The 12,287-nt window shown below is 45.2% G+C and overlaps 1 protein-coding gene across 3 annotated transcripts in view; it reads left to right on the forward strand.

The window, feature by feature from the left end:
• Positions 1-12,287, forward strand: part of FAM219A (family with sequence similarity 219 member A) — a 139,251-nt gene that overhangs the window by 112,148 nt on the left and 14,816 nt on the right. For all 3 annotated transcript variants that reach the window (XM_074952264.1, XM_074952265.1, XM_074952266.1), the window contains exons 3-5: positions 4,265-4,367; positions 10,035-10,115; positions 10,529-10,583. In XM_074952264.1, coding sequence (XP_074808365.1) covers positions 4,265-4,367; positions 10,035-10,115; positions 10,529-10,583 — 239 coding nt within the window. The remainder of the gene's footprint in view (positions 1-4,264; positions 4,368-10,034; positions 10,116-10,528; positions 10,584-12,287) is intronic.

Genomic DNA, 12,287 nt, shown 5'->3' on the forward strand with positions numbered 1-12,287 from the left:
TTCCACACTAATGGTTGCTTTGTCTCGGAGCAGATAAGCAGCCGGCTGTCAGAAACAGAGCTTTCAAAGGGCATATCCTCATTCCTGCAGCGACTCAAAAACAATGACAAGAGTGGCCACTTAAGGGGATTATGGGACATTTCCGGGGGCTGATCAGAGCGCAGTAATGCAACACCTCATTCACACTGACGCCCGGGCGTTTCAGCCACTACGCAACAAGCGTTAATCTTCTCGCCGAGGTGGAGTACCAGGAGCACTCTAGCCGTGGAGTCAGAGCGCTCTACGTGCCTTGCCAGTGTGGACAGGTAGTGAGCTAGGGCGCCCGGGGCTGCTTTAATGCGCTCTAACTCGCAAGTGTAGCCAAGCCCTAAGTGAAGCAGAAGCTAAATGACTCCTTTCAAACACTAGGTAATGGCTTCCAAGGTAGCCATGGTTTGGGTGGGATTTCATCATTATTCTGTCCTTATGCTGCATTGTTTGTGACATTTCAGAAAAAGCTGAACAGCCCTGTGTTGTCTTGTCTTCCCCAACCTTGCAGCTTCTCTTGGATTTCTGAGGCATGAGCTTTTTACTACAGCAAAAACACCAGACATAAAAGATTGGAAATGGCTTTCTGTAATTCATTGTGAGCCTTTTCATCCTTTGTTCCTGTGAAATTTCTTGAAATCCCATTTCTTCAGGATTTCTTCTTGCCTCAGTGAACATAATCAGGAATTCCCATTAACTTAAATTCCCAAGTTTTTGGACACTTGAGAGTTGTTCAACACTTGGCAGTTTTGATGGCCTCGGCTCCTTATGAGCTGTGATCGATTTTCTGTCAAGTTGCTTTGCATCCTGAGAAGTTCATTGCGTGTACTGGGAACGCTACGTGCAGTGTGATCAGTCCGGGATGGGGTGAGAGGAAGAGCCTTGTAGTATCCAACAGCGGTAAGACGAAAAAATGAAGGACAGGCTATGCCCATACCATCTTTTGCTATGATCCCATTAGATTTCACAAACTAAGCAGAAGCAATCTGGATGAGTCCTTGGAGGGTAAACTCAAGCAAGTAAACAGGGAACTCAATAGGTCAAACTCTTCCCACTGACAGTACTAAAGCCATTGCCTCCCTCTGATATTAATACAGGAGCTGCCAACTCTTGGATGAAACACAAAACGTCCTTAATGGTGACTGGAGGTTTTATGGCTCTTTATAAAAGTGGCCCTTTTGTGTGCTGGTCAGATTCAACCATGGGTAATTGTATTGTGCCTACCAGAATTCACCTTGCAGTTTGCTGATTATTCTGTTCATTTCTTTCTGTCCTAGACTGTTGTGTTGTGCTGTTGTGCATTGTTCAATACATCCCTGGGTGAATGTGGGCTGTGTAGAAGTTGTAGTGTAGCTGGAACACGTGGTGGCTGAAGGCTACAGCTAACCTTAACTGCAGCAATATGGCATTTGTCACTGCAGTGACTGAGCACAAACGTTAATTAATCCGTCCTCTCCCCAGCCTTTGAGATGAGGCAAAGCATGACTGCCTGACTCACAGATGGGAACTGAGGCAGACTGACTTGCCTGAGGTCACAGAGGAAGTCCCTGTTAGAGCTAGAGATAGAACCCAGATCTCCATCTTCCAAGCCCAGTGCCTTAACTTCAAGACTGCCCTATCTCCCTTAGCTTGCCTAAGCATTTCCATTCTGTAGGGCCTGTTCCCATTGCTTCTTAAACTGAACATTCACCTTTCAGGATGACATTTTCCAGGCTGAGTGTCTGCCCGAGGGTGAACATTTTCAGAGTTTCAGAAAATGATGTGCTCTAGCTTAGAACGAGATTTCAGGTGGTGGTGGTGGTGACGGTCCCTTTTAGGAAGTGTGACTATCAGCAGCAGTGTTTGGGGGAATACTTGCCCTAGTGGACTGGATGTTCTAGGACCACGGTTTTCAGAATAATATTCTTTTACTTTTATACACAATTGTGACTATTAAAATTGCACTGGCTGATGGTTCGTGGTACTGAACTCTACTGGGCTGCTAGCAGACCTTGTTCAGTCGAGGGCCTGTGGCTTTGGAATTTGCATCAGTCGGTGGCACAATGGAGCCAACAGTTGACAGACTTCACAGGACGATGCTATTTACTGAACTAGTTTAGCGTCAGGTCACTTATTTCGTCTTGCTCCTTCCTGTGGCGGCTGATACGCTTGGTGGCCGCATCGGTGGCTCTGATCAAAACTATCCATAGTGAGTAATTTAATTTTAACTTGTGCTCTAACAGCTTTTTGTAAATATGCACTTGCAGGTCTGTCGACGCTGAACTCAGAGGTGTGACTGCAGCAAGTGTCGACATACCTGAGCTAGCTTTAATCTAGCTAGCCCAAACAACCAGAGAAGTGAAGTTGCTGGAGCATGGGCTCGCTATTCAGTTACATACCCAGTGTCCCAGCCGTGCTGCCATGGCTTCGCTGCTACGGTTATTCAAGCTAGCGAGTTCAAAGCTACACTGAGTCTGTCTACACGTGCCGTAGTCTCCCCTCTGCTTGCAGTGCAGGCATACTCTAAGTGTCATATTAAGCACTGTTGAAAATTTTACCCCAAGTCACGAAATAGGAAGAGAAGGGGCCATACAGGAGACATTGGCTCACTCCAACCCACCAACTTGCCTGGCAGAACAGCACTGCCATTCCCTATTTGCGTTCGGAAGCTATGTGGAGTCAGGTGCCTTTTACGAATTATGAAACCTCTTTGAGCTGCCAATACTTTTCCAAGGCTGGTATTGTCTGTACATTTGAATGCACAACCAGAGGCCTCTGTTACATTACAGAGAGGCAGTTGCCTTTTTGCCGTCAAGGTTGCAACCAGCTTCTACCACAATGCCCTGTTGTATCCCCATATGTCTTTGGCAAGGAAAACTGAGATATACCAGATGTCTGAAGGGGAGATGACCAATCCATGTTTGGGTTACGTCATGAAAAATCACCCTGATTTGAAATGTTGACTCCTGTCCAATGTCTGCCTCCCTCTAGCACATACCCAGTGAGAATTATCGGCCCAATCCTGTTCCTATAGATGTCAATGGGAGCTTATTCACCATTGACGTCAGTGGGATAAGAACTGTGCACAGTTTGCGTATGTTCTGTTCTATATAGTTTCAGCGCCCATCACCTTAGTATCTGAATACCGTTGTTGGCTGATTGCCCCTTCGAACATAAGGTTCTTCTATTACTGAAAGCAGAATTCTTCTTTTTAGCTGACTGTTATTTTCATTGTCTTTCCCACATTTCCCCCTCTTGTTTGTTGCACCCACTTATTGCCTTTTGTCTAATATTAGATGCCTAGCTTGTTTGGATTGAGATCATGTCTTCCTGTATGGCTGTACAGCACCTAGTGTAATGGGCTCCCATCCTTATTGGAGTCTCTGGTCACTACTGCTATAGGAATAATGCATAGACTGTCTTAAGGACCTACCTAGGACTCATTCTGCAAGGAGGCAAGTTTGTGGAGCTGGGTTCTAATCCTAGCTCTGGGGATGAGCAGTTTATTAGGGAGAGGTCGTAGTCTCCTCCTAATTAAAGCTGATTTTGATCCCCACTTATAATTCCAAAAAATCCTCAGGCTGTCGCATTTTTAAGGTTCCATCTCATTGGCCACTTGAACCTTGAGCAAACTAAAGTACGGTTTGAAAATCATGCAAAATGCTCAAAGATCAACATTTAAACAATTATCTCAAGAAATGAGGGGTAAGGACAGAAAAGAACAATGAGATTCAGTGTGGGGAAGAATGTGATCGTACCCCTGGGGACAGATAATAATCAGTCGAGAACTGAAAGGAGCTTGAAGGTAATAATCCTTCAGGCAGTGGAAACTATTAGGTTGTGGGATTGTCTCCCAGGAAAGTGGTCAAAAACTAGATTGGACCAAGCACTAAAACCAGTACTATGCACAAGGTCCTGCATTGGTGGCAGACTCTTTGCCATTTTCAGCTTCTGAGAGTGCCGACTTGAACCCCTTCCTGGCAGTCCCAACAGAGTCAAAGATTTCATGGACTAGCTGCCCCTTCCCCCACTCCAACACCGGAGTAAGGCATGAGGCATCTTATAGAGCGGGGTAGAATAGGGACAGAACTGTCACGTTCCTTGAGCTGTCCATGCTTTGGAGATCAAGAACTTCGCTCTCTGGCTTCTAATCCTCGCCACACCTTTCACCAGCTCAGAATTCAGTGTCAGCGGCTGCATGGTAGCCAGGAAAATAACGTTACTAACTTTTGTTTTCCCCTTTGTATTCCTTATACAGAGAAGCAGAGGGAGTTAGCTCGTAAGGGGTCCCTGAAGAACGGCAACATGGGAAGCCCAGTTAATCAGCAGCCCAAGAAGAACAATGTGATGGCTCGAACAAGGTAGAGGATTTCATAATGTTCAAGTATGTATGCAGTGCAGCACCCATCCCCGGTGTGCTTCCCTGGGGGCTGGCACTGTCATCATGCGGAGCTGACTTCACACAACAGTAATGATGGCTCTCTCAGGGTCTGGCAAGCCACAGACTCTGTGTGCTGCTTTGGGGAGTCAGTCAAGGTACAGCCAGCCAGGAGAGCTGCTGGGGTACCTTGGCAGACTGGGTGGTCTTTACTGAAAGCAGGACTAAACCCGAGGTCCAGTCTGATTGACTGCAATGTTCCTGGTAATCCAAAACACCATGTAATCCTATGAATAGGAGATTGCACAGTACTGCTTCAAAAGAACATCACCCTGATTTAGGGCTTATCTCTGACATGGCTGGTTTTATCCCAGTAATTTTGCTGCTCTTTTTGAATTCAAATGCTTCCAAATATCGGTTGACTTAACAAAGGCCTGTGAATTGCCCGTCTGTGTGCGTTTTGCCATATATTTCCTCTGGGCTCTAAACAGCATGACCAAACTTTCTCAGAGCTGCTCACGCTCACAGATAACTGACAATATTTAGTTTGTGTTGCAGGCACTAGTCAACTGGAAAAAAAAAAAAAAAGTTCATGATTGTATGTTTTCTTGGATCCCATTTTGTTTTGTCTGTCCAAGGTCCAGTACAGTAGAACCTCACTCAGTGAGCATTAATGAGTTGGAACACCACTGAGTATCAGGGAGGGGGACAGTCATTGAGGGGAACAGTTTGAGTGCCACCAGAAGGGTGCCGTTTATACCTAGCCAATCTTCAGTGTAGAATTACAGTGAAGACAACTTCAGAATGTTGGTGAAACCTGGATGCTTACTGGCAGATGAGAACGTTGTCTAGTTCACCATATGTTGAATAGAATGGAAACCTTAGGTTAGATCCTCTCTCTGTGCTACACATCCACCTGATGAGAGATTCTTTGCTGAAAAAAGAAAAGGAGGACTTGTGGCACCTTAGAGACTAACACATTTATCTGAGCATAAGCAAATTTGTTAGTCTCTAAGGTGGCACAAGTCCTCCTTTTCTTTTTGCGGATACAGACTAACACGGCTGCTACTCTGAAACCTGTCTTTGCTGAAAGAAATCTCAAGCACCCGCAGCGGCAATCGTAAATCATGCCAGAGTTTTATTTCTAAGTAACTTTGATGGCTGCAGAACATATCACATTGTTTCTAGTTTGTTTGGAAGCTCAAAACTGTATAGAAGTCTCAAAGCCCTTCGTTGCTAGCAAGAGATGCAGCAAATGTAACTAGGACGGAATGGAATGTAGGAAAAGTTAACTTGGGTTGTCTCTATACACCCTTCATCATAGTATCCGAGCATTTCCCAAGTCAAGGCTGGATATCGGGAAAAACTGCTACGTGCGAGTTGCATCATACGCACATTTAACTTATGCAAATTCAACTATACGCGCTTGGCAAAAAAAAGAAAAATAAATAAAATTTAAAAAAAGAACAATTCCGCCCACCATTCCACTCAATGAGCATATGCCCCGGAGTGAGCGTGAGATGGGAGACGTGAATCTGCTGTTCCCTCAATCGGTCTCCGTTCCCGCGTACCTCTCCTGGCGGTGGAGTACAGGAGTCGACCGGAGAGCGCTCAGGGGTCGATTTATTGCATCTAGACTAGTTGCGATAAATCGATCCCCGCTGGATCGATCGCTGCCCGCCAGTCCGGCGGGTAGTGTAGTCACACCCATAGTGTGAGCATCTTACCACACTGAGTGGATTCTAGTGCAGGGGTCAGCAACCTTTGAGAAGTGGCGTGCCAAGTCTTCATTAATTTAAGGTTTGGCATGCCAATAATACATTTTACATTTACACGGGCCAGCGGCCGGAACCCCAGACTGGCAGCGGGCTGAGCGGCGCCAGCGGCCAGGACCGCTCAGCCCACTGCCGGCCTGGGTTCCGTTCACCCAGGCCGGCAGCGAGCTGAGTGGGGCCGGCAGCCGGGACCCCGGCTGGCAGCAGCGTGCCGCCAAAAATCAGCTCACGTGCCGCAGGTTGCCAACCCCTGCTGTACAGGGTTGTACAGCATACACAAAACCATGTACAGTATACCGTACTGTACTGTATGGGTGATTTAAGGGATTTTCAAGGGTAATTTTGACTATATGCGATTTTCGCCTTACGCGTTGACTTTAGAACCTAACCCCCGCGTAAGATGCAACTCGCCTGTACTTTGAAATATTAGACTGTGGATTAGCTTCCCAGAGGATGTGGTGGAAGCCCTGTTGCTTGCCAAATTTAAGAAAAAAATGAGAATATGGAGCACTGGAGTCAGGATTTAAACTGGAAGTGAGGAAGGTTGGATGGGGGAGGTGGCAGACATAGGGACCTATATGTAGTATTAGTGACTCATGTTGTCAGGGTGGGTGGTTGCTTCAGTGTGCAAAAAAGCTGCAAATTGAGAGGGAGGGCAACTGTTTGGGGCCAGCTACTGACAGACGCGTTGGAAACTATTCAAGGAAAACTCTATCCCTCCCAGACATCTGCCACAGTGTCCTGCAGTCCGGCTAGTCTACGTCTCGCACACCCCTCCACTTACTTCACTCTGTGGGATCTTGAGGAACAAAGCCCTAAGATCAGCAGCCCCACCATCAGCTTCCCACACCTTGCCCTGATGACTCAAGCCCTAGGAACATAAAATGTCTATGAAATGGTTAAAGTAGCTTATTTTCGCTAAAAATTGCATTAATGTCTGTTATGATCTTACTGCAGCTATTGCTCCATATCCAGTGTCTAACAATTCCTTAACTCTTCTGTGAACTTGCTTCAGTCTCAGCGGAGTGAAAATACTGAAAAAGATTATGTTGCTCTCTGCTGACTGGTGTAATTTTTTTTCCCTTTTATCAAATCTCCTGCTCCTGACCTAGTCGTTTTTTTCTCTTTTGCTTTATCCACATTATCACTTTTCACTCTTCTGTGTTTCTTATTCTTCCTTAAGAATGTTATAAACACTTGATCTCCCCTCACCACCCTGTCTCAGCCCTCCTTTGTGGGCGAAAGGGTAATTGAGTCTTGTCAGGCCTTTGCCTCCCTGAGACTTGGCAAGGGTGCTGAGCAGTGATGAGCTGCCAGAAGCTCAAGAACCGGTTCCTTCACTCGCTCCGGGTCTTCGGCAGCACGTCCTTCAGTCCCTCCGGGTCTTCGGCAGCACCGAAGGACCCGCCGCCGAAATGCTGCCAAAGACCTGGAGCAATTGAAGGATCCGCCGCCGAAGTGCTGCTGAAGGCTCGGAGTGGCGCCAGGTAAGTAAAAATTCACATGGGAGCCTCCCCAGCCAAGAGCTCAGGCGGGACGGACAGGACGGTCCCACGGGCCACATCCTGTCCGTCCCGCCTGAGCTTCACCACCCCTTTAACAACCGGTTCTAAACCAGCTTCAAAATTTAACAACCGGTTCGCGTGAACCAGTGCAAATCGGCTCCAGCTCACCACTGGTGCTGAGTGGTGGTTGGTTTTCCCTGTGGCAAGCATCTGTCCACTAAGGACTGGACTGAAAATACCAACTTGCTTAACCTAGGCTAACAAACCATCAGATGGTAACAACTTAAAGTGATTTCTTTGGTACTCTGTATCCAGTAAACAGTCTCCTGCACTGTGCAGTCATCCTCTTTCTGTCAAGATTGTTCATTCCTTTGCCTCAGTCAGGCCATCTTCCACACTCTCTTTCTCCTGTTTCATTTGCGTGGCTTTCTTTTCTCTCTGCTCCTTCCTGAGGCTCAGTTAGACTCTCTAGCTGATTGTAGGATCAGTTAGTGACCTTAAGCATCATCGCTTCTTCTACCTCCAACATTTTTCAGGAGTAGAAAGGCCCCTTGTGTGCTATGGAAACAAGACCTAAATCCTGCAGCAGGGCCAGGGTCCCTTGTTTTCTGCAGCTCACTGGTGCAGCAGACTGGAAATTCTGGCGCAACTTTTAATTAATTTTTTTTTTTAAATGGGGGGTTCTTAATGAATTCAGGAAGAAAATGAATAATACAATCCGTGTGGGATTCCACAAGCATGCTTTGATACAAACTTGCAGAATGTATTTTACTCTTCCCTGTCTTTGTCAATCTTCAGCGCACGGCAGACATTTGTATTCCCAATGCCATACATGCTTTGTAAAAAATTGCCAGGAGGGAAGCTGGAACATTTGCAGCTGGAGCTTTTTGCACTGGTGGAATTAACTATCCTCTTTAGGCTCAAATTAACCCTGCACCTCCCAAACTCTTGAAAGCTGGACGTTTCAGGAAAATTGAACTAATCTTGGGCCCCATCCTACAGTTGCAGCATGTGTAGTTAAAAGCCTACCTGTCTTCATTTATACACCCTTGAGGAAACACGGAGTTTCACCACTGAAAAGAAGGGGGACAGCTCACACCTCTCTTCCTGTTTCTGCCCTCTGCATACATTGCTATTGCTCCATTAGTTTAATTTGGTCAGTGTTTTTTAAGATTTTCTATTCAATTGCATGGCTAGCAATGCCGTGTTTTTTAAATGAAGGCCGAGGTTCTGCAGTTCAGTTATGCAGAAGAGTGGTGGTTTGTGTGTTGTATGCAGTAAGTCCCCAAGGAAATTAACCAGCTTTCTTTCCAGGAAGATCTTGAATCTACATTCTGTTATTTAAATCTCATATTGATTAACAATATTGACTTGTATTCGGTCTTCATGAAATATCTGATGATCCCAAAAGCCACTATAAAATAATGAAATGTAAAATATTCTAGTCTGTTTGGGTTCTTACACTACAATCAATTTAATTATTATGGTATCAATTTAATTATTATGCTAAAAGAAACAGTTTTAAGAAAAATCACTGTGAAAAGGAGCAGTTTCTAGGTGTCTCCTTATTCCAGTTCCGTCTCTACTCCTTTTGTTCTTCCCTCAACATTTGGAGCAGCCTTCCACTTGTCCATCAGAAACCTCTCTCCTTCAGACCAAGCCTTAAAACCCATCTTCCCCCCCCAGGTGTCCCTCCTATATATCTTGCCAAACTGCTGGCCAATATTGGATTATTGTCCTAGGACAGTTTCTGAATGTTGGTATAAGAACTCTTAAACCCCTGGCAGATTAATTACTATGAATGGCCTGGTAAATCTCCTGGGTTTTATCTAATGATTTCCTCATGTAAACATCTCCGTTTCAGGTGGACAAGGGCTAAGTTCCATAAGGCTAGAGAGTCACCCATTTCAAATATTAGGGGTACTGACGGCCACTGCCTTCTGAGGGCTCCTCATTACATTTGCTTATTGGCTAATGAAATCCCTTTACTACTACCAAAAAGCATTTGTACATCACAAGCAATCCTAGTGAAACACGAGAAAGTACCAGCTGTATCCTTCCGTGTGGGAGGAGTGTGCTTCCAAGACACGGCTAGCTCAGTCGTCTGCGAAAACTGGCCTGGCAGCTAACTAGAGACAAACCTTGGTTCCATTTCACGGTAAAAAATGAGTTACTGGCATATCTATTAATTCTTTCTACCACTCTCAATCTAAACAACTTCATGAACAAGACAGGATTGTTCAAAGAAAATGATGTTCTGTGGAATGAGAACGGTCTCTCCAATAGCCTAGCTACATTCGGACTTTCTCTCAAGTGTTAAATGGTTCTGAGTTTAATTTTGTGCTTAATGGAAAATTTTACTTCTTTCAGGCTGGTTGTTCCCAATAAAGGCTATTCATCGTTAGATCAGAGCCCAGATGAAAAGCCACTGGTAGCACTGGATACAGACAGGTATGAAAAGTGTTAATTAACAGCTAGATTGTATATCAGTATCTTGCATTGTTTCTTGCAAGGAGTGTAGTGTTGAAACTCAGGAGTCCTGAGCTCCCAGGCCCCTGCTTGCACCGCTCGCGCTCGTTCTTCTACCGACTTACTGTGACCTTGGGTAAGTCTCTTAACCTGTCTGCCTGTCTCCATAGATGTGAAATGGGTATGCAAATATTCATTTTCAGACTTTTTAAAACTGGGGCAGGTGGAGTACTTTGAGATGTGTTGATGAAAGCTGCTACATACGTATATAAACTTCTCTGTGCTTGGAGTTAAGATTCACGATAGGGACAAAATATAGAAAGGCAAGATGCTAAAGAGAGAACAGGGCTCTTTAACTGTTTCCTTCCCCTTGCTGTATCTTGTCTTCCCCACAGTGATGATGACTTTGACATGTCCAGATATTCCTCTTCAGGATATTCTTCAGCTGAGGTGAGTTACAATCTTTTCTGCCTGCCTTGCCATAGATATTAATTATCGAAGCAAGAAACTCCAAAATGGAGCTGGGCAAAGAATTTAGTAGCAACACTTTATTCCAAGATTTTTTTTTTTTTTTTAAGATGGCAGGTGCTTCTCCCCTAGCTGAGCTAACTGGCTTTCTCCACTCATCCATTTGAGATAGGCATAATTTTCCCCACGGGATGGTCTCACGTGTGATCTTAGCACTGCTGAAGTTTTATCCCATAGTTGTCAGAATTTGCATTCCATGCTGGCAGACCTCCAATATACGGTGCCGTGGCACAACAGATGCAAACGTGCTAGATTGGAGGCAATGGCAGACTTGATAGCCATCCATCTGACGCGTACAAGTGCAGGAAGTCCCTGGGATGCCACAGTAGTGGTTGTTCAGAGCTGTCTATATAAGAGGAATGTTGACATGTGCTGTGAATGTCAGGGTCACTTTGTGCATTGTGATCAGGTCCCCACAAAACTGGGGCAAGGGAAATTCCAAGAAGAACCTGTATAGAAGTTCTTGCTATCTCTTCCTTTTTGGAAAAGACTGAGAGTTCAGTATTGTTGATTCTTCAACATTATTTCCTACTACATTTCAAACATCTGTAGTGAATCAATTGCTCAGCCACTGGTCCATATTTTCCCCAACCAAAGAATCAAATTACGCTTAGAGTGTTGGGCAGCCCATTTTCACATGGAGGCCACTGGAAACTGCTTCTCCTTCAATCCTTTCTTTGGGCAAACCAAAATCAAACCTTCAAGAGACAGCTGGGAGCCAGGGTCAAGTCAAGAAATCTGGAATGTATCTGGGTCCCCAAACAAAGCACGCTGTTACAGTCGTGCAGTCAGATCTGGTCAGCGAAGCAAGGCCAGGCCAGATCAGTATTTGAATCGGGAGACCTCAAAGGAACACCTATGGACCATGGGTAGTGGTGGTGATTTCAGTAGCTCTTCCTTCTGGATCAGTGCTAACACAATGCCCCTACTTGGTGTGAGGTGCTGTGCTGCTGGAGGTTCTTTTTTTTTTTTTTTTTTTTTTTTTTTTTAACAAGGTCTTGTCTGCACAGGGAAGTTATTCTGGAATAACGTAGGGTGCGAATTTAAAGCACTATAGCTGTGGACACTCTTGGTTCGGAATCAGCATCTCCACATTGGGAGCTGTTTCGATCAATTTCCCTGCATAGTCAAGATCTGAGATGTAAAAAAGAAGGTCTCCCCCGCACTCTCTTAAAGAGGTGAGGATTGAGTCCTGGTGTCCTGGCCCAATTCCAGCTCTCCTTATTGTAAGCATCTCCTGGAGTTTCAGTTCGATACAATATTCTTCACTTGCTGGCCTAAGCTGCTGTACATTGCTTTTGTGCATTGGTAAAGAAGAGCGGTTTGTCCCACAACATGGCTGCACGTAGAGATGGCTGCAATAAACCCCTGTGCATAGTTCATGTAACTATTTGTGAAAGGTGCAGTATAAATATTGGCTCCTTATTGCTGCATGAGAAACTCAAACATACTTGTCTAAAGAGTGGTGCACTTGTGAGACAGTACTCGTCGTGTACGCATGTTGGCTTCGGGGACTCACTCTCGGTTCATACTTGGCAAGCTCTGAGCAATAAGCCCCCCCTTTTTTAAATAAAAAAAACTTTTGTTAAAAGCAGGGTTAGGAGGACATCTCCCTCGGAAACTCTT

This window comes from Natator depressus, chromosome 5, assembly GCF_965152275.1.
Source record: "Natator depressus isolate rNatDep1 chromosome 5, rNatDep2.hap1, whole genome shotgun sequence".
Taxonomy (NCBI): Eukaryota; Metazoa; Chordata; order Testudines; family Cheloniidae; genus Natator; species Natator depressus.